Here is a 26590-nt window from a genome sequence, read left to right on the forward strand (position 1 = left end):
AGAGGGCACAGCAACTGAGGTTTATATCCGTTCAAAGAAAAGGCTTTTTAAACTAATGCACAGATTTAATAGACTACACATCAATATCTCTTCCCTTTGTACTAGTGATGTCTGGTTCCCAAACGAATCGTTTGATTTGACCTGTTCTTCTTAGTGAACCAGTTGAACCAGTTCACCAGATAGGACTGAATTGTTTGAACTGATTTGCGTCTCCAGTTAGCATTTATCCACAGTTTATTTACTTTTTTAAAGTGGGTTGAAATAAACCAGTATCACAGAGTTATTCATTTACTTAAACAGTACACTGATTGAACTGTTGTGATGAGAGAACTGAAGATGAACACGAGACAAGCAGCTTTCTATGCAGACTCTGAGGGTTGCGCAGCCTGTGCACTGTGACTTCGTGTTGTTTCAAGCTCATCATTCTGCACACAGGATGCGCATAAGAGCTCTGTGGCGCTCTATATTGGCGCCTTCAGTATTATAATATTTTCTGCGAAATCAAAGATTATTCATTGTATTTCTTGTTCTGTCCTATCTATGATATGTTGCTGCCTTTATTACTGTGCTATAGATTTAAAAGAAACCTCTTTTAGATTTCTATATAAATGTCTATACTTTTTTTTATAATGTATTTTACAACAATACAAAGAGCAATGTGTAACATTTTACCAGATTTTAGACTTATTCTCTTTTATTTGTAAATAAAATATTTCAATACATTTTATACAATTATTGTGCTCCCGTGATTTTTCTAGAATCTATAGTATCTTTTGCTGCTGAATTATCTTCCAACCTAGTTTATAATAATATTTTTGTAATCGTTTATGATTATATATTTTTTCATTTGTTATTTCTAATTAAAATTAAATTGAAATGTGTTTATCTAGCAGATTGTGATTAACACAAAAGAGTGATGATCAGGTCAACACAGAGAAGCATAGAAATTCTATATTTAATAAATAAAACTATGCTGATATCGGATTGGATTGGATCGGCAAATACTCAGAATTTTCAGGATCGGAACTGTTCTGAAAAAATGGTATCGTTGCATCCCTAGTATATATAAACATTTACCTGAACTAAGTACATTTCTGCTGCTATTATTATGTTTAAATGAAAAACGAAAGGAGGCAGTGGTATTTGATATCCTATTTTGTTTTATTATAAATATACCATATTTTTCGAACTATGTCACACCTAAGTTTAAGTCGCATCAGTCCACAAATACGTCATGACGAGGAAAAAAAAAAATATAAGTTGCACTGGACTATAAGTTGCATTCATTTAGAACCAAGAACCAAGAGAAAACATTGTGGAAAAAAACGCGGTTGTAGACTGTAATGTTTTCTCTTGGTTCATGTTAAATTAATTTTGATAAGTCGCACCTGACTATAAGTCGCAGGACCAGCCAAACTACGAAAAAAAAGTGCAACTTATAGTCCGGAAAATACGGTACCGTGATGAAAATTGCAGTAGTCAATGTGGGCTGATTGATGTTATAAGGTATGCTGCTGTTTGCAGAATTACTGGATTTGCATTGTCGCAGACATCACACTCCCGAGTCAAATGCACAAAGTCTGAACTACCGAGGATGCAAGTCCGAAATTTGCGTACTTCGCAGACCTGTCACCAGTGTATTTGCCTAATCTTCCCGCGACTTTAGACCGCGGTGGAAACACAGAAAGCAACAGGTCTGGGAAGAAAATAATTCCTGGGGAAAAAAGTTCCTGGTACAGTTTTTCCGGGTACAATTGTTCTGGGTAATTTCAGTGGAAACGTGGAAAAAAAGACAAATAAAATGGCCCAAAAGAGAGACAATCTATATGCACACATTGGCTTGAAACCACCAAAAATGGACAGGGGCATAAGGCTTATAAAAAATAATAATAATAATAAATAAAAACAGAGAACAATGCTTAAAGGATGCTGTTGACAAAGGTGTACAGTAAAAAGGTGTACAAAAAAAAAAGAAAAAACCCAGAAGTAAATTTTTATAAGCTGTCGACCCCAAAAAAAAACAAGCATTTAAGGACACAAAAGTAGAGCGAAACGTGTCATATTAGTCTGAGAACTATGCTCATTGGAGGGAAACATAATTGTTATCGGTGACAGGAAACATTCCCTATTTGATTATAAACAAATACTTGTAAATATCACAATTTTATCATATAGTTCATATTAATTAGTATATCTCAAAGTGGATGATTGGCCCAAGCTACAGCTTGCTAACATGCATAGCTAATATAAGCTTTCTAATAGCTAATTTGTCCCATCATTTTAGTAATCAACTGCACCCCTGCTTCCTTCTAACTTTCATAAAACTGAGGCTATTTTCTGTCATTATCATTACGTAAGTTATGATGTGTCTTAAATGGTTGAAGCCATCTAAGCTGTGTTTTGATCTTTGTTAGGTAGATTAAACGATGCTGTTACCTGGTGATTTGATCAAATAGTTGTAGATGTCAGGGTATTTCACGTTTTCAGTGCCACTAAGTTGAATAATTTCTCCAACAAAAGGAAGGTAAGGAAGGTGTCTGGCATTGACATACCAATAAAATGTAGTTTCCTTTCGAGTTCACATAAGGTGGTGAAATAATCCTTTGACATGGTTAAAAATAGTGAATGTTTCCTGTCACTGATTACGATTACGTTTCCCTCCAGTGGGCATAGTTTTCAGAGTAATATGACACATTGCTCTCTTCTTTTGTCCTTAAATGCTTGTTTTTTTTGGGGGGTTGACATCTTATAAAAATGTAGTTCTGTTTTTTTTTGTGTACTGTCACACAGCAGCTTCTACATATTCAGTTTTTTGTTACAAGTCAGAAATGACAAGGAGGCAGCTTCCTGCAATTCAAAATCAATGGAAAGTGTTGGCATGGCCAAAAGTTTCTTGAGGTCAGAAAAGTAGTTAAGATTGTCTGTTATTTTTTCACTGGAAAACTACTATTATACTAGTATCAGTAGTAGTTTTCCCAGATGCGGAAACAGTCTGGTTCGTAGAATCCAGTCATAAAAATGGAATGCCTAACGCGGACGGAATATGCCACATTTTGGATGACTAAATCAAAAGTAGGTCAGTACACTTGAATCAAAACATGACATGGACTGGTGTCTGTGAATATCAAGCCCCCAAAATGCAATATATGTCTCCTGCACGTTCTGCGTGTCAGTTGAAATCACGCGCGGACTGGACACTGGGAGAACCGGGACAATTCCCGGTGGCCTGCCAGCTTCCTCAGTCTTCCTCAACTTGTCCCAATATTTTAATATCATTATTGTATAATTGCCTGCCGAATGTACTAAAGCGATCATTTGCGAATCCGCCATTTGATAATTAAATCTCTAATAAATCTGTTAGTCGTGACTCGCGCGCTCTCCGCGCCTCCGCCAAACGGTTTGGATCAGACTCCAAGTAATCAATGCGAAAGAGAGATAAAAGAGTGGACTGTGGAAGCGCACAGCTGGAAGCAGAGAAGCAGAACTACTGTTCAGGGTTTCAGTTCAGTTTAATCTGTAAAGATGCTTTTTTGACACAACCCTTGCGAAAATTAACATTTTATTATTTTACTATAAATCCAGTGAAAATGGTTACTATTGTTTAACTGTGGTAACCAAAAATGTAAAATTATTTTACAAATGTATTTATTTAAAAATAAATACGAATCCATTTGCAAATCAAAAAACCATACAAGGTTATTGTACTTTTATATAGGCTAATAAAAGCATGGTAAATTTTTGTAAGGGAAAAACATGACTCATGTACAGTATTAGGATTTTTCTATAAATATATTGTAGAGTATTGTATTGTTAAGTACAGTTTTGTTCAATCTTGAGTATTAAGATGGATAAGGGGGCAAAATAATGAGACTGAAGAGAAAAATGGAAGTGAAGGTGCTGTTCAGGAGAGAACTTTTAATTATTTGACATGTCCCCATATTAAAGATTTAAACCTTTTTTATGTCAGGTCCATACAAAAAATAGTATTGTCCATGAATTTGTTTGTATGAGTTTGAATTTTCCATTCTGATTTTTTTTTCCCAGTCTGCCCCTCCTGTAAATTAATGGCAAAGACATGGTTTCATTTACTACACATAGGCCTACTGAAGCTTGCAGTGTTTTCAACCTCTGCCGTCTCAATATATGAGTACACGAGCACATACACATAATTTCTCTGTCACTTCATGCATTTTACTTATTTTGAGAAAACTATCATCATATCATATATAAAGAGACAGCAGTTTAAAAAAAAAAAACACCAATGTTTCAGGAGTTTATTAAACAGCATATGACACATGCTTATTAGATAACTGTATTTGAGTTGATATATATGCTTTTATTTATTATAATGTTCACAAATTTAGAAAAGTAATCAAAAAGTACTCAAAAGTAATTAGTTACATTACTTTAATAAAGTAATTGAAAAAGTTACACTGCTATTACATTTTAAACAGGGTAACTTGTAATCTGTAACCTATTACATTTCCAAAGTAACCTTCCCAACACTGTGTATATATATATATATATATATATATATATATTTATATATATATATATATACATATATACACGCATATAATAGTGCTGTCAACGTTAACGTTTTAACACATGCAATTAATTGTACAATCCTTAATACGTTAAAATAATTTAACGCTAAATGACTGAAGCACAATTTCTATTCTAACCCTTCTCTAGTTGCGATCATGTCGTTTTAAGCTGCTAAACTTCAGGAAAATTTCCAGTCCAATGATCCAGTAAGCAAATGCATTCAAACATCCAACACAGGGCTATTATAAAGTAAACACGGCTGATTACATCGATTGCAATCTACAAAGATTGCAGAGAGAACAGAGACTTGCATTGCGTTTTCAGTGAATTATTCATTCCAGTGTGTTTCACTTTAAAACACGAGCTTTGTCATATTGTCTCTGAAAAGCATTAGCCCTCACATGTCCCACTGTGTGAAGTACAGACTGAACAAATTGTCAACACATCCCAGAGCTGTATGGCCAGATGATACACAAACAATGCTTTCTGGACTGGATAACCAGTCTCGCTAGTAAAGTTTTTACGGATGAAGACTGCAATCAAGGTAAAGACGATTGCGGTGGTGTACAGGAGTCGTACAGTAAATGCATTATAATAATGCATGTATGTTTGCTCTTGACGCACTGATCGCACTTGTATTTATGCACAGGAACAGACATTTCTAAAATGTAAAAAAGCTCTTTGCTGTTGCACTGTACACACTATACAATTCTGATATTTTATTCTTTCATATGTGACCCTGGACCACAAAACCAGTCTCAATTATAAATTTTATCAAAGCTGACTAAATAAGCCGTATGGTTTGCTAGGATAGGACAATATTTGGCTGAGATGCAACTTCAAAAAATTGAAATAGTGAGAAAATCACCATTGATTTCTCCAAATGAATTCTTAGCCATGCATATTACTAATCAAAAATTAAGGTTTGAAATATTACAAAATATCTTCATGGAACATGATCTTTACTTAATATTTTAATGAATTTTGGCATAAAATAAAACTCAGTAATTTAGAATTAATATCATACCTTCATGCAAATCCTTCCCAGCTAACACAAAATGTACCAGTTTTGTTTTGGTACTTCACAAGCATGCAACATGTGAAATAAAAGTAGTTTCATTTGCGCTTTAGTAAAATGATATACAGTGTGCGACGCCGCATTTGCGCATGCAATTGAAGAGTGTATGCTACAAGCACAGTATAACATCTGACAGGACAGGATGGTTCGTTTTTCCGAGGTGAAACTTTTTATTTAATAAGTTACAAATAACGAGAGAATAATAGGACTGACATTAAGCCTGACAACATCTCATCTGACAGCAGATGTTTAATTTGGACAACACATTTTTCTCAGTGTTTACTTACACTGCAAAAAATTACACAAGTTTTTCAAAATAACATTCTCGCATCAGAAAAACACAGAAATATTTTGTTGAATATCTGTTGTTGATGTTGTTTCTTTGACTGTATACTCTGTGACCCACTAAGAACGGTATTGTGACCCACCAGTTGAGAAACACTGATTTAAAATGCTTTACACTGCAGCAAATTACCGCAACAAATTCTGCTGCGTTTTTGAATAATTTACGTAAAATTACATGTTAACAATCCAAAAGAGCAAGCACCTGTGGATGGCAATAGATGTTAAGGTGATTGATGTTTTGGAGGCAGGGGTTAGCTGATATCTGTAATAAACGCTAATGAGACAAAGATTACATTTGAGCGTTTCTGTCTCATCTACAGCAGAGTCAAAAGCCATCATCAGAGGAAATCACGCTGATTGCGGATCAGCTCAACATGGAGAAGGAGGTGGTACGCGTTTGGTTCTGTAACCGCAGACAGAAGGAGAAACGGATCAATCCTCCCAGTAGCATCGGCGGATCGCCTGGATCAGCCATTAAAACTATCTACAGCAGCTCCACCACAGCAGTATGTCCTAAACCAGAGTTATTACAGATCCTGCAGTCATGTGACACTGTTTACTGTCTTCATTCGTGTTCATTACTGACATTATTCTGCTGCTTTTTTTTAACACAGTAATTTAATGGTGATGAACATCTGGGTCAGAAAGCCCTAACTGAAGAGATCAGTAGATCCCCCACAATCCAGGTCTAAATAGATTAGATTAGATTAAACTTTATTGTCATTATGCAGAGTACAAGTACAGAGCTAATGAAATGCAGTTAGCATCTAACGTACCGTAAGACAGTGGTAATAAATACAGTTGATTGTTTTTTTTTTATAGAAAGTTTACTGTGCTTTGTACAGGAACAATGTTAGACAGTTTACAGTGTAATAGCTTGAACAATGTGCAGACTGTGCAAAATATACAGTAAGTAGTGCAAATACATGTATGTAAAGTACTGTGACCAGTGCAGTAAGACAGCAGGTGCAGGTTAGATTGGTGGTGTGGAGTTCAGAAGGGTCACGGCCTGGGAGACTGTAACGCCTGCCGGATGGAAGAAGGGTGAAAAGTCCATGGTGTGATGAGAGACATCCTTGTTGATGTTCCTTGCCTTTCCCAGGCAGCTTGTGATAAATGTTCTCAATAGTAGATAACTGGGTACCGGTGATCCGTTGGGCAGTTTTCATCACCCACTGGAGTACTTAGCGGTCAGATCCGGAGCCATTGCTGTACCATGCAGTTTGTGAGTATGCTTTCAATGGTATAGCGGTACAATTCCACAAGGATCCTGGGATTCAAGTGAACTTTCTTAAAGCTCCGTAAGATTTAAAGGTGCTGCTGTGCCTTTTTGACCTGGCTGAAGGTGTTTAGGGACCAGGTGAGGTCATCAGAGATGTGGATGCCAAGGAACTTAAAACTCCATACACGCTCCACTACAGCTCCGTTGATGTTGATGGGGATGTGTGCTTAACTCCTAGTCTACCTGAAGTCCACAATGATCTCCTTTGTCTTCTGGGTGTTTAGTTCCAGATTGTTGGTGGCACACCACACAGACAGGTGCTGCACCTCATCCTTGTTGGCTGACTCCTCATCATCTTTGATCAGACCTACCACCATGGTGTCATCTGCAAATTTGATTGTGGTGTTGGAGCCATAAACAGGAACGCAGTCTTGGGTGAATAGGGAGTACAGAGGAGGGCTCAGTATGCAGCCCTGTGGCACGACAGTGTTCAGGGTGATGATGGAGGAGCAGAGGTTATCTAACATAACAGACTGAGGTCTGTCAGTCAGAAAATCTAGAATCCAATTGCAGATGGATGTGGTGATTCCATGCTGGAGATCAACTTGGAGGGGATTACCGTGTTAAATGCAGAACTGAAATCAGCGAACAGCTTTCTCACATGTGTATTTTGACTGTCCAGGTGGATGAAGGTAGAGTGAAGTGCCATTGAGATGGGGTCCTCTGTTGACCTATTGCAGCAATAGGCAAATTGGAATGGGTCTAGTGTAGCAGGGAGACAGGATTTTAAGTGGGATGCAACCAGCCTCTCAAAGCACTTGGCAATGATGGGGGTGAGTGTGACAGGACGGAAGTCATTGAGGACCATCTGAGGTGGGGAGTGTGAAAAGCAGTTCATTGGGTTGATGCTCAGCTTTGAGGGAGATCTCCTTATTATTTTTATCAAAACGAGTATGAAACTGATTGAGCTCATCAGGGAGGGAGGCAGAGCTGGAGGGAGGCACAGTGCTGAGTGGTTTGTGGTCTGTGATAGATTATATGCCTTGCTACATATGCTGGGGGTCTGAAGAATTGAACTGTTTTGCTATCCTCTGTTTGTATATGAGTTTGGCCTGGCAGATAACCTTTCCTCAGGTTGGCTCTGGCTGAGCTGTAAGTCTCCCGCTCTCCAGACCGGAAGGCTGCATCTCTTGCTTTGAACAGGAGCCGAACCTCTCTGCTGGAATTGATGTTGAAGAGTGGAGTCAGCACATTCCAGACAGATTTTAACAATTCTTATTGTAGGTTTCACACATTTGATGATCAGGGTATACTTGGAGAGACTGACCCAGTTGAAGGAGGGATGTGCAGCCCTCCACGCTTTTCCCATCTTTGTTTATGATCTCTACGCCAATGCTGAACACTTGCGGTCGGTGCGAGTGATCTGCTTGTTTGCGATGATCTATGTAGCTCGGGCGGGAGTTCGCTGAAGTCGAAAGGATTATCTAAAACTACATTGGAAAACTGTTTTTTAACACTATTTTCTGAAATCTGGTAAGACGCTGAGCCTTGCGATGTGTTCTCGCCACCATCTTGTGTCCTATTTTAACAAGGGCTGCACGATTAACCGAAATAAAACAAAATCACCATATGGCTTTCACACAATTATTAAACTTTTTTATTTTATTATTTTAAAATCTTTTTATTGGTATTTAACAAGAAAATACATAATGATACATTCAATGAAAAATAAGAGATTTTAAATCGTCTCAATTTAAACCCTTCCAGAACCAGAATTTTATAAGTAAATAATTAAAATAATATTATGCAATGGTAATATTTCTCATTTTATTGAATACTACTAATTAGTATTATATAAGGCAAAATAGGACTACATGGGGAAAAATGTGAAAACCCCGTATTTGGCCTTTGGCCAAGTGTTTCACTTTGTTCGGCTTCGGCCAATAATTTTCATTTCAGTGCAAACCTAAATACAATAATTACATTTCTTATTTTGTTTAATACTTGTATTTAGTAACATTAAAAATCATAATAAAAGTATTAATAATAATTGTTGTAGTCATTGATGTTTTTTTTTTAATTCTAAAGTGAAATAAAAATATATATTGTACTATTTCTCTTAATATATATAAAATGACAAAATAATTATAATTATACAATTTTTCTACAGCTAAATAAAACCATTACGAAAAATAAAAAAATAAAACTATTAAACAATACAATAGTAATATTTAGTAATGAAAGTAGTAGTAATTATTATTCTTTTGTTGTCTTATTGATAATATTTTTGGGGCAGTCCTACAGACAAGCACAGGAAACCAGGAGTTTTTTGTTGTTGTTGTTGTTGTTGTTTTGGGCATTTTAAAATCTGAATTCCCATTTTTGTCAGAAAAATCACTTTTATATATTTTTTTTCCTAAAATCTTGCAGCACGACTGCAACCTCAGCTGTTTTGTGTATGATGCTGTAATCTGTAGAGTGTTTCTGCATGTGAAGTGTTTTCTTATCGATTATTGATGAATGATTGTTTGTGTTCAGGTGTCCAGCAGCACAAACACACTGACTGTCAATTCTGTGGTTCCTCTAAACAACAGCATCTCAAACCTCACACTCAGTGGTGCGTCCCTCTGGCCAGTACAACTTTTCCTTGCTCAATATTCCTGATGTGGGGTTGTGAGTCATGTGACACTTTCTCTCTGCTGTAGGTGGAGTTCTGGGTCAGGTGATGTCTAACTCACCGTCTGTCATCTCCATGGCTCCTGCTGTGACCACTTCTGCCCCTGCCGTGACATCACACTCGATCAGCCCGTCTGCCACTACCGTAAAAAAGGAAATTGCCGCTCAGCCAGTTTCCATTGCAACAACAGCCACGCAGGGGGCAGGGCAGCTGCTGGTGACAGGTACAGGACTGGGCGGTGCTAATCTGACTGCTGTCACAGGCTTGAACCCAACAATCATAACGCCATCACAACTGACACAAGGGTGAGTGTGTGTGTGGTATTATGGACAGGTTTCATTAAAGACATCCCTTGTCACAATTCACACCAAAATAAAAGGATAAAAAAATAAGAAATTTTATTTTACTTAAGTCAAGACACTGTGGGCAAAACCCATGTGTTTCATGCAATGGTCAATTTTGAGTTTTTTGTGTATTTTGCTTCTATAAAGTCTTCTTTTAGACTAGTGAAAAAAATCCAGTATGCATGTATTTATTTAAAGTTTGTTTATTCATTTTGATTTAATGCACTTTTATTGCACTTAATCCATTTGAATTTTATCTGTTTTAATAAAGGTGACTATTTTGATATTTTGGTCCATTTTGCTCCAGACAGACTTTGTTCAGATTAGTGGAAAGAAAACACACACAAATAACCAAAAACATACACTCAATGACAGCATGAAAATGCAAAATAAAAATATTTTTCATGTGACCTTTCATGTTAATCTGATGTTTTGTTGGTCACTCTGTTGACGATAAGAAATAATCCCACAGTTAAATCTCATTAGTTGTAAACGCTGCTGCACAGAGATGAAGGACATGTCTGACTGGGACATGTGTTAGAGACGGCGGACTTTACAGATGATTTCTGCTTCTGTTTTTTGCAGTGGGGCGTTTTTGAGTTTGGCTCCTGCTCTGGGAAACGCTTTTGGTCCTGCGCTGATGAACAACAATGCACTGGCCACCATCCAGGGTAACTATGTTATTTTTCATCTCAAATCTAATTAATGTGACTAAGGCATGAAGAAATTAAGACATTATAAACATTAACACCATGATTTTTTGTAAAGCTACTATGAAGCAATGCGCTGTAGGGCTGCCATGATTCCTTGATTAAATTCAAGTACTCTATTATTAAAAATTGTCAATTAACTGGCAAAATACTGGAAGTAGCGCATTCCACGGACGAGAAGCCATGAAAAGCATTACATTTTCTAAGGCTGCACGAAATATTAAAACATTTAAAAACCATAATAAAGAGTAGTGCTAGTGTGAATTCACAAAAGCTGTGATTCAATTAAATAAATATATACACTGCAGGTTTAATATGCATGCATCTCAGAATGGCTCCATTCGCAATAGATAGTTCATCTTGGAACAATGTGCACCCTTCTATCATATTTATAAGGTAAATAATTCATAAACCTATGCCAACACAGAAGAATACATCATTTTCTTTGTAAATATGTTCAAAATAAAATAACGTATAAAAAAAATGTAGGTTTTTAAACTTTAATTAAACACTCCCTCTGAGTTTGCATATTTCGATGACAGTGGTTGTAGCATTTATATCAGAAAGAAGTAGGCAAATATTAAAGTTTATGTTGACTTTTGAATTAAATGTTGTTTGGTCAATATTAATCAAGGATTAGATCTCAATCTAAAAACAATCATAAGGCCACTGCTAAAATACAAAGTTATAATTGTATTGTTTTATTACTTTGCATTTGAACAGTTATGTTTGATTATTTTCTTTTTATAGTTTATTTGAACCAATTATTATTGCCTCATTGCTATTATACATGTATTTTAAGTCTATTGTTCGCTTAGGTTTATTTTTATTACCACAAAAAAAATCTGATTAATCGTCAGAATAATCGACCGATGACTCCATTATCAAATTTATTGTTAGTGAGAGCCTTAATGTGCCATATAAATATATCCCATGTGTTTTTGGTCAGCTCTGACTTCGGGTGGCATTCTGCCTCTGAACTCCATTAATGGAAACACCGGCCTGCTATTCGCCAACACCAGTGCAGGAAGCTCTGCCCCCAGTCTGGTGACCACGCCCCTCTTCCTCAACCCATCCAGCCTCTCTCTACTACCATCCAATCTGCTGTCAGCAGGCGGGGCTGGAGGCGGAGCTTTCAACCTGCAGCTGGCCAGTGACTTGCAGCAGAGTTCTGTTGCCACGACAACCAAGAGCATTGCCTTGGCCTCGAAGGCTCAGTGAGCGCATGCGGCTCGGTCCAATCCTGTGCTATTACCAAAAATGCTTCTGACATGCTTAGTACTTCCTGCAACCGAATGTCTGTCGCGCATTTGATTGCTTTAGGAAACGGTCAGGATTTAACTTTATTTTTCAATCTATTTCTTAAACTAACGTCAAAATTAACCAAAAATTTTAGAGAGATTATTTCACATAACAGAGTTTATATTGACTTTCTACAAGGTTTTGTCTTTTTATTTGCGGCTCTGTGAAATGGGCTGATTGTAGATGATTTCAGATTTATATCCAAAAGCATTTCAGATCTTTTATGTTGCAAATTACTGCAGCGCTGGGTGGAGGTCAGATGACTTTTGAAACTAGTATTCTAACTCAACATCACTTTATAAATCCGGTTAGAAGGCTTTAAACTAGTTATAATCCATCACAGTGAGCGCTGCAACTGTGAGAGATGCAAATGATCTCTGCAGTGACATGTTTGTTTGAACATTGATTCTATTTGTAGTTTTCATGTGAATCAGCGGCGAATCTGAATATATTAAATCTGTGTGTAATTCCACCCCACATGTATGTCTGTTATATGAAATGTTGGATGCTGAACTTTTATTTCCCATGTTTCTAGTGATTTGAAGCCTGTGAATGGATCGATCTGATCACTCTTTAATGTTTTTCCCCAAATATAAGTGTTTTTCTTTCAGACTGTAGTTGCATGTGGCCGTTATTGATGTGCTGTTACCTGTGACGCTTTGAGTCATTTGAGAATAGCAGCAAACAGAATCACAAAGGAAGCTGCAACCAAAGCCAGTCTGTGTTTTTTGTTTTGTTTTGTTTTGTCTGGTTTCGTTTAGTTTAGTTTCCCATGGCCGGACAGAGGCATGTAGCGTGTGCATGAGCGCAGGGGTCAGAGGTCAGAAATACCTCCAGCACCGATGCTAAAGCTGCTTCCTGTGATGCGCAGATCTTCAGCTGAAGACTCTGCTCTCAGAACTACTGTGTACAGTCTCTCTTAACACGTTTCTACTTCATTTGTTTCTTGGCCAAAGCAACTGCCTTTTTTAAATTCAGCTTTCATGGCATGATTTAACATGTTTCATTGACATCTCGTTGTTTTTATCTGCTTTCCAACAGTCTGTGTGAGAAACATAAAGATGGAACTATCAGCGCATGTAGTTTGAACCGTTTCAGCTTCTTTCCTCTGATAATTTTCTGTATTTGTACACACAAAAATACTGAAACGAGGAGGCAGCATTGATCTGTAAATATTATTGTCATTTAAATTTTTGTCTCATGCTTTGTAGATTATTATATTCTGTATATCAGTGATTTTGTGGCTTTAGTTTCATGTTTACTGGCTTTATTATTTTCTGCAAGAATGAGAATGTGGATGAAAACCAAAGAACCATCAGCTTTTACCGACTCTGTTTCTTTTCATCCTAAGTCAAAAAACACACTAAATACAAGGGTTATATATAAATATATTTAAAAAAAAATTTTTTGTGGCTGCCAAAGCAAAAATACACTTAAGCGTGAAAACAAAAGATTTTTCATTTTCTCTTTGCCTTGTCCTTTCCCTTGATTTTAGTTTTTGTGTGTTGTTTTTTTAACCTGTTAACAACTGTCACCCTGTCCCGTATACGGGACGCCTACGTTTACTTCACTATATTACAATTAAATCCTAATCTAATCGTGACAAACTATATATCGTTGGAAAGGTCTAAGACTCCTAAATAGATATTTTATATATATCATTTTTTATATATATCATTTTTTATATATATCTTAAGTATTAGATTAATTTATGGCAAAAATCATGCATCATGCACTTTCAAGTCTATGTAAAAAAAAATGTAAGTGACAGTTATCAGATTAATGTGTAATTAAATTTTATTATTATTAATAATATTTTTTTTATCCAGAGATTGATTTTCTGGTGGAATATGAATCATGAGATAAATCATCTCATTGAGTGTCTCTTGTCGTTCTCATGAGCCGCTTCTGAGAAATGATTCTGTGAGATTCTCTACAGAATGTGTTTGATACAGAAGGGCTGTTCACACACACACACACACACAAGCTCAAACAGACACATGCTCTCGTTCCTCTACAGGTTTTTGGTGATTAATCAACTCTCACAGTTCAGTTGTTGTTGTTTGTCATAGAAATTAACCTTTCTGGATTTGCGTTTTTATGTATTTTTCTTTGCTGTTCATTATCAGATGATGAGTTTGTCATGTTGCTGTTGCTACAGCTGTAGATTTCATTAAATGTGTTGTTTTTTTTCTCAGAATGTTTATCTGTATGATCTCCATGTATTTTGATCAACAGTCAAATCAAGTTTCTTTTTTATTTTTTATTTACTGAAAAAGAGAAAAATAACTTTAACAAGCTGATACAAAATTACACAGAACGGAAAAAAGTAACAACCAAAAGAAATACAGTAAAATTCTCAGTTTAAAAAATATTACATGTAATATTACACTATTATATACTTTGAGAGAAAAAAAAAAAAAAAAGCACTCATGATACCTTGTGAGAGATACTGAACATCAATCAACGTGAATCTTGTTTAACCTGCGGATCATATTTCACCACAAAATCACAAGATAATGCATTTTTTAAATCATACAGAATATCAAGGTAATAATTTACAATAAGGTCTCATTTATCAACATTATTAATGCATTAACATTTACAATGTGTGAGAAATAATTTACAACATTGACCTTTTGTTAATGATAACATTTTTCATGTTAGTTTACAGATCATTAACTACTGTTAACATACAACTTTTTATCTTAAAATGAATTGGTAAATCCTGAGATCAACAGTAAGATGAATAAATATTTTAGATTTATTCTTCATCGTTTGTTAACAAATGAACCCTTATTGTAAAGTGTTACCAAATGGCGTTATTGAAAATCGTTGAGACTTACAAATGTCTCTTTGCACTGTGAATGAGTTGAATCTTACAATGTGTAAAAGTTTGGTCTTCAATCAGGTTTGGTTTTATAATGATTTATACTGTACATGTGGGACTTTTGGGTTCGTTATGAAATTCTATAATTCACAAAGTGGAGAAACAATAAACACAGTCACTGTAAAAACACCGAATAATCACTGGAGTATGAAGGGAAAAAAACTACTGGACTGAAATCAAAGACACGAGTGAATGAAGGAGTTAAGTGGCTGAATCTGCACTGGACTGTGATCCTGACGGCCGGTTTGTGGAGAATCAGCTTTTAACGAGGTGGCGGGTGAATCGGCTGCTTGTTCAGAGAATCATACGTGTCTTTAGTCATGGAGCTCAAACCCTGAAACACAAAACACGTTAAACACATCAAACCAAATGAAGAGACACTTATTTGACAGTGATCTGATGTTTCGTTTTGCTATTAAATATGTCTGACCTGATAAACCTGATCAGGACGGCGGCGCTGGAGGAAAATCACAAGATCAGTTTGAGACTTGTCGAATCATTCAGATGAATTGATATGAAATAAGACTGAATCAGTCACACTTACGCCTGTCTTCGTCTCAATCTCACGGTACGTGTCGTCCGTCTTTTTCTGCAGAGGCTGAAATAAACCAGCACAATAACCATAATCATGTTGTGATCACAGTTTTGTGGAAGAAAGGTATTAAATCATTTGTTCGGTTATTTTAGTCAAACATTTATATATAATGTTGTGTGAGCCATATTCTACAGCATATTTACCAGACTCATTCATTCCACACTTACTAATATTAAGAGCAAATCTGCAACACTTTGAATCTTTCTCCCTGACTGTTCATTAAAAATAACTAGGCCTAATGGTTTAAATTGTTTCATTTAGAAATGTGTCAGATGTTGTTAACATCTGAAGGACTTTATACACTCTTAAAAATAAATATTTTTAGTGATGCAACAGAATAACTTTTTGATTCCCCAAAGAACCTTTCAGTGATCAAGTATTAACAGAACCTTTTTAATAGTCTAAATAACACACACACACACACACACAAACATATATATATGGTTCCATTAAGAACCTTTTAACATCTGTGGAATCTTTGCAGCTAGATTATTCAAAGAACCTCACACTAAATAATAATAATAATAATTTAGTTGTACAAAGAACCAAAAGGTTCTTTGGGGAACCACAAATGGTTCTTCTACAGCATCTTGTGAAAACCTTCCTTTTTTAAGAGTGCTTTGTTGCAGTTTGCTGATATGTTTAATAAGTTGCAGTCTCCGTTATTGGTAGCTAATAAATAACTGATAATGAATCATATTGATGATAATTTATCAAAACATATTGGGGTTGTTTTTGAAGCTGCAGTTGCTTATTTGTCTCGCGAAAGTAGGCAACTATGCATGGAACAATTTATGTCAAAGGAGGCCCTTCATTTTTAAGCGTCTGAGCTAAAGCGCCTCCTGTAACGCTCAGTTTGAGTTTCTGCAGGTTGATCTGATGGGGTTTCTGATGGTGGTTTTGCATCTCATCATCAGTGGAAAGTGCCGCAGGTGCCTCTGTGGTCACTGACGCGCTTCAGCTACTAATAAACTTCCTTCCTGTGATGAAGAAGCTCTTACCGTGTAAGTGCTGTCGTCTCCTCGCCTGCGTCCCTGTGAAACACAGACATGTAGATCACATGCTGCTCCTGTCCGTCATGTGATATGATGTGATGGGAGTCAAATTATTTTAATACTTACCCCTCCGGATCGACCTTCTTCAGTCGATCGCTGCGTCAGTACGTCGTAAGCCGACTGGCCGCTCTTATTAACTGGCTGGAAAACATCAGACGCTCCGTTAACATCTTTAATATTGTGATCGCTGGCTCATTGATCACCTATCTAATTCTCACCTGATACAAAGAGTCTTGCTCCACGTTGCTTTTCTTCTTGAAACACTGACGAAAGAAGCTTCATTAATGAACTATTTTTTGTTTAAATATACTTTTATATTTACATGTAATGCAGGGATTCACCGTTTTTGTCAATATTTTTATTTTACTTGCATATCTATGGTTGAATGGTCACATGACATGATGATTTTATTTTATTTTTATTTTTATTTGTTTTTAAATCATTTTTAGCTATTCATCAACTTCTGAACCCCATTTTACTATTAGTATTGTAATAGCAATATGGTACACGATTATCCTATTCAGAACAATGTGATGCATTAGTTAGGATAAAAGTGATCAAAAAGTAGTGTGATTATTTTACCTAAAATGTTTAATGTAACAGATTAAATTGCTAACATGTAATTTGCTATCAGAAATAGACTACAGATTGTAGGTAATCTACAATCACTAGGAGTTTTAGGTTATTTTCACTCTGTAGTCAATCTGGTGGTCTCTCATCTACGTAATTAAAACTTTGACTGTGCCGAGTGCATGGTCCAACATCGTATTTCAGAATTACACACTAGTATAAAATTTACTCTATTTCTGGCATATAACAATAAAAGTAATAGTAGTAAGGACAAATTCATGGGGCGTGCATCATCTGTGTATTTGAAGTGCACTTTTTGGGATCTACATTAATCACGGTTCAAACTACAGATTAGCATATAATAGGTGTGTGTGTGTGTGTGTGTGTGTGTTATAGACTCTTACTCGCTCACGCACGAAGAAAGCAGTGATGGCAATGCAGTACAGAAGCAGTAATCCGTCCAGGATGTAACAGTAACTAGGATCATACGTCGACATTGCTGAAAACACAAGAAACAGCAGATTGTTGTATGAGTCCGAACAAGGCACCCAGCAGCCCTAATTCAGTCGAATATGAGCACGTTCAACAGGGTTATATTCAACAGAACAAACACACACCCATGTTGAGTTTCCATGTTTCATAGGGACATTCCATAGGCATAATGTTTTTTTATACTGTACAAACTGTATTTTCTATCCCCTACCCTAAACCTACCCATCACACAAAACTTTCTGCATTTTTAGATTTTCAAAAAAGATCATTCTGTATTATTTTGCAAGCTGTTTTGCTCATGGGGACCAAACAACGTCCTCACAAGGACAAGGATTTTGGATATATTGCCATCATTGCGAGGACATTATACCTGAGTTGGGTATACCTGAACCACACAGACTCACACACACACACATACACACACACTTCACATACCACACATGCGCACACTCACACACATAAACTCGCGCTCTCTTATGAAGTGTTTGTGGTGTGTGCATCTCGAGTGTTTCTAGTTCAGCGGTTTGTTCAGCTGCTCTAACTGACTAAATGTGTGTGTATGTGTGAGAGAGATAAAGAGGGAGGAACACGAGAGTGATGCAACACACACACACACATAAATCGTTGTAAAGTGGCAATACAACACAAGCCAATGAAATGCATTGTGTGTGAAAATCAGAAATGTGTGGCACGTTTGAGTCACACAGAACATTAAATCATACTAAGCTGCAAAATCATGAATAGAGACATGTCAAAGAAAGCAGCCTTTACAATGTTCATCAAAAATGATACAGTCTTAAAAATAAAGTTTTTTAATGTCATCACTGGTTTCATGAAGAAAACTTTAACATCCATTGAACCTTACTATTCCTCAAAAGTTCCTTCATGAAACAAAAGGGTTCTTCTATGGCATCAGTGCAAAAAAAAAAAAAAAAAAAACTTTTGGAAGCTTTATTTTCAAAAGTGTAACTATAATCATTACATTTAATATTTATCAAGTGTTAGCAAGCTCTAAATATAGATCAGATGTTTCTGAATCAGTTTCAGTTTTCTTTCTGGCAGTGCTTTTATGTTCAGACTTTTTTTTTTTTTTACAATTAAGGTTCTGCTTTTGGATCTAATTTTCTCGTGTAATATGTTTTATACATTTTCAAACAAAAACATATATATATATATATTTCATGTTAACACTGAAAGTACTGAAATTGTTTATTATTTGATTGGTCAGGAATAGTGTGAGTTTAAAGAAGTTGTGATTCCTGCATGATAATTATTTGAAATAGTTGGATATTTGACTGACCAATGTTTGTTACATGTTTTAAATAAAAACATTTAAGTTCATACACTTTGTATTTATTCCATAACTAGAATGTGTATTCGTGAGTAGTTTTAGAGGTCAAAGGTCACATGTATAACAGTTTGATTAATTTGAGTGGTTTAACAGATCTAGTTCATTTGTTGGTTTAGTTCAGTGGATGAACATCTGCTTTAGTTTAATGGTCAGATGTTGATTTTCTCCTGATTCAGAAGAATATCTGAGTTTGCTGGTCTGAATGTGGGTGGATCTGAACTTCCTTTTCCACACCGCAGCTGTGCACTACTGTGGTTAACGTAACCTAAAGTGTCGGATGGCTCAAGCAGGTCATCGCCTTTAAACGGGTCAAACACAAACCTCACGCTTGACATCAAAACACCTGCTGGTCATCTGATCATCAAAAGAGCTGACAGAACAGAGCTAAAAAATATTGCAGTCAAGTATTATTCTGGAGTGTACTTTGTCTGAGTGCAATTTAAACTGAATACTTCAATTTCTGAAGAAAAAAAGCAGCATGTTTTAGTCATTACAGTTTTATTTCTACTTGAAATTTACATGGTGTACTTTTGCAGTGTTTTGAGGTTTGGTGGTCAGTTATTATTATCTAATAGTTTTTTTTAATTTAGGTTTGTTATTTATCCAATCAAAAGAGCCATATGTCACAGTAACAGTAACTAAAATTCAAAGAATCAATGAATAAATAATTTTTAAAAATAGCACATCTAAACCTTTGAAGACAGCCCTTTCATGCTCTGAGGTTAAGAGATCCACTTCTGTGGAAGTCATTGCTTATGTTTTAACATCGAGACAAAACAATTGTCCACTACATTATACACTACACGACAATATAATCAGTTACATAATTTATATTATAATTCAATCATGTTTTCTTCAGTGAGAATTGATCATACAGCTGTATATTTTGATAACCACCATTACATTTTTTATTAAATGTGATAAATCTTGAAAACTGTTTAGTTCACTACTACTATTACTAGTTACTATCACTACTTTTAAATGTAAAATTCAAATGTGAAAATGCTTCATGTTTATTGATGTTCTTGCCAGGCCGTGGATTATTGCTATTATTATTATTCTAATTACATTATAGTTAGTAAACATAATGTTCAATAATAATTAGTGCTGCCAATCAATTCATTTTTGATCAAATTAATCACACTGATTAATATAATTAATCGCAATTATTTTCATATCAATATCTGCATAGAAAAATTACCAGATGCCCCAAATAAACATTTGAAAGACATTCATCAAAAGCCCTGAACTGACATCACAAACAGTGATTTCAGAAGTTGAAATTGTGTGTATTAATTCTATATAGTTTTTTATTTTTATTCTATAAGTTCATCACTACTGAGTGACTGTCCATTTCAAAGGTGATTTAGGGTTTGTAGGAACTCATTCTTCTGGTTTCAGCGTTTGTGTTTCATCTCAGTGTTTAAGGGCCGTTCACTAGAATGTGTTCCACTGTTCTGCTTTGTTGTTCTACATAAACATGCACTAGACGGATGTTTTTGATCTGTTGTATTTCTTTTTTTTCCCCTTGACCAACCCTTTCTGATTATTTCTGTCTGACAAAAACTGTTACACAATTCATTCACTTTGCACTTCAGAAAATGTAAATTTTTTTAATGATTCAATGGGAATCTCATGGCTCTTGTGTTCGTTCAGGTAATTCTACTTTCTTAATACTTAAGTACAGTTTGATGCTGTATTATTATTATTAATATTTTACTTTTACTCAAGTATGTTTTTGGCCAGATACTTGGACTTTAAAATGTTTCTCTCAGTATCCAAACTTAATTGCTGTAAGTACAGATATAGCAGTAAAATACTAAAGGTATATGTGATATAATGCAAAACAAACTAAATATTGTATATGTGCTCTGTTATTTTACTTGTAATAGCAATGAGCTTCATGTGAGATTCAGCGAAATGGGTGAAAAACAGGTTAAATTCTGTTATTCTGTTACGTTATTACAATCATTTCAAATACATTTACATTACATTTAATCATTTAGCATACGCTTTTATCCAAAGCGACTTACAAATGAGAACAATAGAAGCAGTCAGGTCAACAAGAGAACAACAACAGTATACAAGTGCCATGACAAGTCTCAGTTAGTCTAGTACCGAACGCATAGACAGGTTTTTTATTTTTTTATGAAAAGACAAGGAAAAAGGAAAAGTGCTAGTATTAGTTGGTTAAGTGCTGTTGAAAAAGATTAGTATTTAGATGTGTCTTGAAAATGAGTAAAGACTCAGCTGTACGAATTGAGATAGAGAATGAGATTGAAATAGACGCATTAAATGTAAGGTTAGATTAAGATTGAAAAGTAAAATAAATATGAGCAGATGGGTAACAGATTTAGTGTGAATGAAGCAATCTTTCAGTTCGTTGAATGTGAAACAAATGTTTTAATCAAAGAAAAATATTGTTTAATCATTTATATTAATATAATCAAACCAGTCAACAACTACTGAAACATTTATATATGCATAAAACTAAAAAATAGAATGTGACTATATATTTTAATATATTTATATATCTTAAATGTTAGTTTCTTCATCAAGTATGCAGAATGTACAGTATACACTACTGCTAAAAGGTTTGGGATATATATATATATATATTTTTTTTTATTATTATTTTTTTTTTAGAAAAATACTTTTGAATTCTTTTATTCATCAAGGATCCATTGTTTTGATCAAAAGTAACAGTAAATACATTTATAACGTTACAAAAGTTTCTAACTCAAATAAATGCTGAACTGACTATTCATCAAACAATCCAGAAAAAATATAAATTTATCACAGTTTCCACAATATTTCACAACCCGAAATGTTTCTTGAACAACAAATCAGGATATTAGAATGATTTCTGAAATGTAATGATAATGAGTAATGATGCTAAAAATTCTGTTTTGATCACAGGAATAAATAAAATTTTACAATATATATACTTAGAAAACAGTATGAGAATAATATTTCACATTATTTTTGTTTTTCTCAGAAACATAAATAAAATCTTATAGGACTGTGTGTGTGTGTGTGTGTGTGTGTGTGTGTGTGTGTGTGTGTGTGTGTGTGCGTGTGTGTGTGTGTGTGTGTGTGTGAATAAATCCTTCATGGGTAATGTAAATGCACTAGTTCTGCCAGATGACCGAGTTATAATAAAGCATCTGTCAGGTGTGACATATTTGAGTTCACAGAATAAAAAAAACATTTGATGGATGCGTCACAACAGTGCTACATTTCAGCATTTCATGTGTAATTGATAGAATTTTACAGCGTGTTCCCTGAAATTCTGTTTTTCAAACTGTATTTTCCATTGTCTCGTAATTTCATTCACTGAACTATTTAAGGAGCGACTCTGACTGTAAACACAGCTCATTTCGCCCACTGAATAAAAACACTTTCCACAACATCAGCAGTCTAATGAAAAACAAACTTCAGTAGCAGAATCTGTTTCTTCAGCAGACATTTCTATTTAAAAAACTGATATAAAGTTTCATTGAGAATTGAAGATTCTTCAAGACGCTCAAAAAAGTCAAACTAGACAAGCTGAAGCTGACACTGAAAAAAAACATATCTGATGGTCCGCAATATTTACATTTAAATATGTTAATAATTATTCTAATAATATGTATGTTTGAATTTAAAATGATTCTCCAAAACTTTGACACTTGATATGAATAGAAAAAAAAACAATAATAATGATAAAAATAATTTAAAAAAATATATACCTGAAAGAATACGCTAGACTGTAGATACATGCTATTTATAGAATAAAATACCATCAGCGTGTGTATGTGTGTTTCTTTCATCTGAGTTTGTGGAAAAACATCAGTAAAGCAAAATGGCTCAGGAAGTTCATATCAAAAAATAATATGACACAACTGGAGTGTGTTAGTGACAAACAGCAGTGAAACACACTAATGATCATGAGTGCCAGTGGAAACAGTGAATCCAGTAAGACACGAACACTGATCTGATGTGAGATCAGCAGAATCCTCCAGTGTTTCCGCTGCTTTACTGGAGTTTCACACAGACAGAATCAACGACTGAATCAGTTCACTGTGACACGACACTCAGCTTCTGTCCTGAGAGAGTTATAAAAAACATCAAACGTCCAGTTTCACCTCGAAATAAACTTAGCACATTTAACACTTATTTAAACATTAAAAGTTTCTTTATATGCTTTTGGCTGTAAAGATGCTTTTTAAAACAGAAGCAGTTTTTTTTTTTTTTTAAGGTTTTATTTTAGATTCAGCGCATAGAAACTCATGTTGTTTGGAGACGCAAAAGTTGGTTCTGATGTTTCAGCATTTCTAATAAATTTGATATTCAATAACAGTGAGACTTTTAGCATGTGGTCATTTAATTTAAGGTCATTGACATTGCTGGATAGTTTATATATTTGTCAAACTGTTTCTTTTTGTACAGCGCTTTTTTTCGAAGCAGTTTTAAATTTAGTCTTGTAATCTTTGTAATATTATTAGTTGTTATGAAATGCATACAATCAATCAAACCAAATAAAACTAGTCTAAATTTGTGAGAGAATTTCATTTCTGTTCTGGATAAAATGTTTGTTGCATTACAGAAATATGCACTTAATGTTTAAGAAGAATGCTATTTTTACACACACACACACACACACACACACACACACACACACACACACACACACACACACACAGACACACACACACAAAAAAAAAAAAAAAAAATATATATATATACATAATATTTTTGCACTGTTCATGTATTGTAAAATTTTCATCAGATAATAAAATGCGGGGAATAAATTAAACTTTTTTTCACTGCTATGTGAGCAGCAAAACTTTCTTCAAGGGGATGATAAAAGGAATAACAGGAGTCATACAATAACAAAAGCTGTATGAAATTTAAGATTAAAATGAGACAAAAATTCTCAAATACAATCAGGTGATTGAAAACAAAAACAACAGTTAACATTATTATTATTAAAAACAAAATGTGATGATTTGTCATTTTCATACTGATGATGTTGACTGTATTTCAATCTTTATAAGCTGTATTTGTTCTTTAATTCCATATAATCAAATTTAAAAATGATTCGTAATAATAATTACGTTCAAGTCACTTGACATATTCGATAGAGAGGTAAACGAAGACCGATGCCACACCGGCGTGGCCTGTGAGTGAGCCAAGGTCAGATCAGCAGTGAACAGTGTTTGAGTTCAGGAGGCCAAAGGTCAAACACTGAAGAAAGACGTACATTTTTGAGTTCTGTGTTGATTTTCTGAGAGGATCTTGAATCTTTTGACAAAAGGAAACGCTCGACTCCACACAAAGCTTGATAAAGATGGCGGCCTTCCCTCAACTCCAGACTGACTGCAGCGGATGCGTCTGATCTCTAATCAGCTCAACACTCAAACTCAAACAAACAGAGCGATGTGTGAATCTTACCTGACACAGGTGTGATGGACAGCAGGACAATCACGGCAGATGCTGCTCTTGGTGCAATTATTATCCCTCTGTCTGTCTGACAGGCCGCAGCTTTGAGATGCGTGCCTGCGTGTGTGTGTGTGTGTGTTTGACTCAAAGACACTGTGATCTGCTCTCTTAACAGGAAGTGGCTCCTCAAGCTCCACCTGTACATAGAGACACAACCCATCTACTAAACACTGATGAAAACACATACACACAAATACACACACACCTACTCATGGCCTACTCACTCTCAGAAAAACATGAGCGATTACAGTTTTTACAATCGTTGGGACACATTTGTCAATACTTAGATCACTTTTTCAAAACTCTTCACACAGTGAGCATAACAACAGTCTATTTGTGTAAAACTGGGCATCATGTATTACTTTGGAACATAATGCATTCACTGACTAAATTTTTCAAATTAAATTTGTGTCTTTTCACATGCAGACACAAACACCATCAAAAGTACATACCTACAGGCCAGTTCGCGCTTTACATACTCTTCAAAACTTTTAAACCAATTCAAAGTCTAACCTAATAAAAAAGAAGACAGCAATTTACATTTCTTCACTAGTGCCTTAGTGAAATATATTCTGTATCTAAAATCTTTCGATTACATTACCTTCAGTACGAAATGCAAATCAATATTTTTTTTTCTTTTTTATTATAACGTTACACTGCATTGAGTTCTAAAGAGTAGAGAGTGAAATTATATTTTATATTTTTAATTATATGTATAATTATATGTAATTATAATTATATTTTACAAGATAATAATGTTATAATAATTGTTACATCCTAAGACGTATGTCGTTGTTGCTGTTAATACTGTGTGTTAATTCCGTATGTAACTGTTCTTCATTGATGCCTGTCATCTTGTTGGGAGGTTTAGTTTTTGCTGGTTTTCCTCTTTTCCTCCCTATCCTCTCACAGAAGACCTAATTGATGTCACCTGTTCCTTGTCAGAGCTGTGGAGAGGAGCTTGTATTTAAACAGAGGGAACGGACACTACACCAGAGAGAGTTTGGCTTGTCTGTTTTTCCAGTTGCTGGTTTAAGAAGTGGTGCTGCTTTAAGAAAGCCTGTTGTATTTGATTGCTATTGTGTGATCAGGGCCTGTAGTGTATCTTCAAGACAGCCTTTTGTACTGGATGTAGTGTTTAGAAATTAGTTTCTTTTTTCTTCTGCCTGCAGACGCAGTTAGGAGGTGGGAGCCACTTTTATTTTATCATCGTATGCTCTTCTCCTGGTTTTGTGGAACAGCAAGGAAGTCAGGGAAGAGACAAGTTGTTAATTTTGATGTTTTGTTTGCTAGGTAAGTTTACTTTGTTTTCAGTTAGCATCCCCTTTTTGTTTATTATTTTGGCCTTAACCCCCTCCTGAAGCTACAAGTGTCTTATTCATTCTTTTTTTTAATTATCCATATTGTTAAACCTCTAATTTTCCATTATCCTTTAATGCTGTGCAAAGACTTCACATTGTAAATAAAGTCTTGAAGAGTTTCCATGAGGGTGAATGCTGGGATTACAGATAGTTAATTCTCTCTCTCTCTCTCTCTCTCTCTCTCTCTCTCTCACTATTTTGTTTGCAAGTTCACCAACACAATTGCTAATTTTTCTTAAGTAGCATATGTTACTCCCCTTGTCACTCCTAGACACAGAGGGGGGCGTAACATATTATTATATAATGCTACCTGTTGATAGTGTTTTTTTGGGGGGGGGGGGGGGGGGGGGTTTAGGTCATTGTTTTGAGTGAGAAAGTGTGTTTGTTGGTTTATTATCTGTGCTTGTGTTTTGGAAGAATAGCTCTGACTTGAAACATGTATAAAGTGTTTTGCATTTGGAATGTGAGATTCACTGCTCTGCTAAGATGAAAGTTTGTTAGGAGAACTGTGTGAAGGGTTTTGAAAAAGTGACCTAATTAATGATAAATTTGACCTGGGGGAAAAA

The 26590-nt window shown here is 35.2% G+C and overlaps 2 protein-coding genes across 5 annotated transcripts in view; one reads left to right on the forward strand and one right to left on the reverse strand.

Moving 5' to 3' along the window:
- LOC128014933 (POU domain, class 2, transcription factor 1) overlaps positions 1-12836 on the forward strand; it is a 66302-nt gene extending 53466 nt beyond the window's left edge. For 3 of the 4 annotated variants that reach the window (XM_052598691.1, XM_052598722.1, XM_052598713.1), the window contains 5 exons: positions 6292-6477; positions 9732-9810; positions 9899-10175; positions 10800-10885; positions 11874-12836. In XM_052598691.1, coding sequence (XP_052454651.1) covers positions 6292-6477; positions 9732-9810; positions 9899-10175; positions 10800-10885; positions 11874-12145 — 900 coding nt within the window. In that variant the 3' untranslated portion in view covers positions 12146-12836. The remainder of the gene's footprint in view (positions 1-6291; positions 6478-9731; positions 9811-9898; positions 10176-10799; positions 10886-11873) is intronic. The other variant, XM_052598702.1, reaches the window with a different exon arrangement.
- A 1638-nt stretch (positions 12837-14474) lies between these two features.
- On the reverse strand, positions 14475-24838 carry LOC128015158 (T-cell surface glycoprotein CD3 zeta chain-like). The gene is made up of 8 exons (XM_052598839.1): positions 24616-24838; positions 17741-17835; positions 16985-17029; positions 16833-16907; positions 16713-16745; positions 15661-15714; positions 15547-15573; positions 14475-15450 (listed from the first exon to the last, which is right to left on the reverse strand). Exons 1-8 carry the CDS (start codon positions 24821-24823, stop codon positions 15379-15381), a joined length of 609 nt encoding a protein of 202 aa, XP_052454799.1. The 5' UTR covers positions 24824-24838; the 3' UTR covers positions 14475-15378.
- Positions 24839-26590: the final 1752 nt, after the last annotated feature.

This window comes from Carassius gibelio, chromosome A1 (assembly GCF_023724105.1).
Source record: "Carassius gibelio isolate Cgi1373 ecotype wild population from Czech Republic chromosome A1, carGib1.2-hapl.c, whole genome shotgun sequence".
Lineage (NCBI taxonomy): Eukaryota > Metazoa > Chordata > Actinopteri > Cypriniformes > Cyprinidae > Carassius > Carassius gibelio.

Bases quoted from the DNA above. Each gene is read 5' to 3' on its own strand.
- LOC128015158 (XM_052598839.1), bottom strand. From the start codon at position 24,823: ATGGGTTGTGTCTCTATGTACAGGTGGAGCTTGAGGAGCCACTTCCTG. The intron at 16,908-16,984 runs GTGAGAATTAGA...GATGTTTTCCAG, and splicing joins AGCAAGACTCTTTGTATCAG to CCAGTTAATAAGAGCGGCCA. The intron at 15,451-15,546 runs GTCAGACATATT...TTTGTGTTTCAG, and splicing joins GTCCTGATCAGGTTTATCAG to GGTTTGAGCTCCATGACTAA.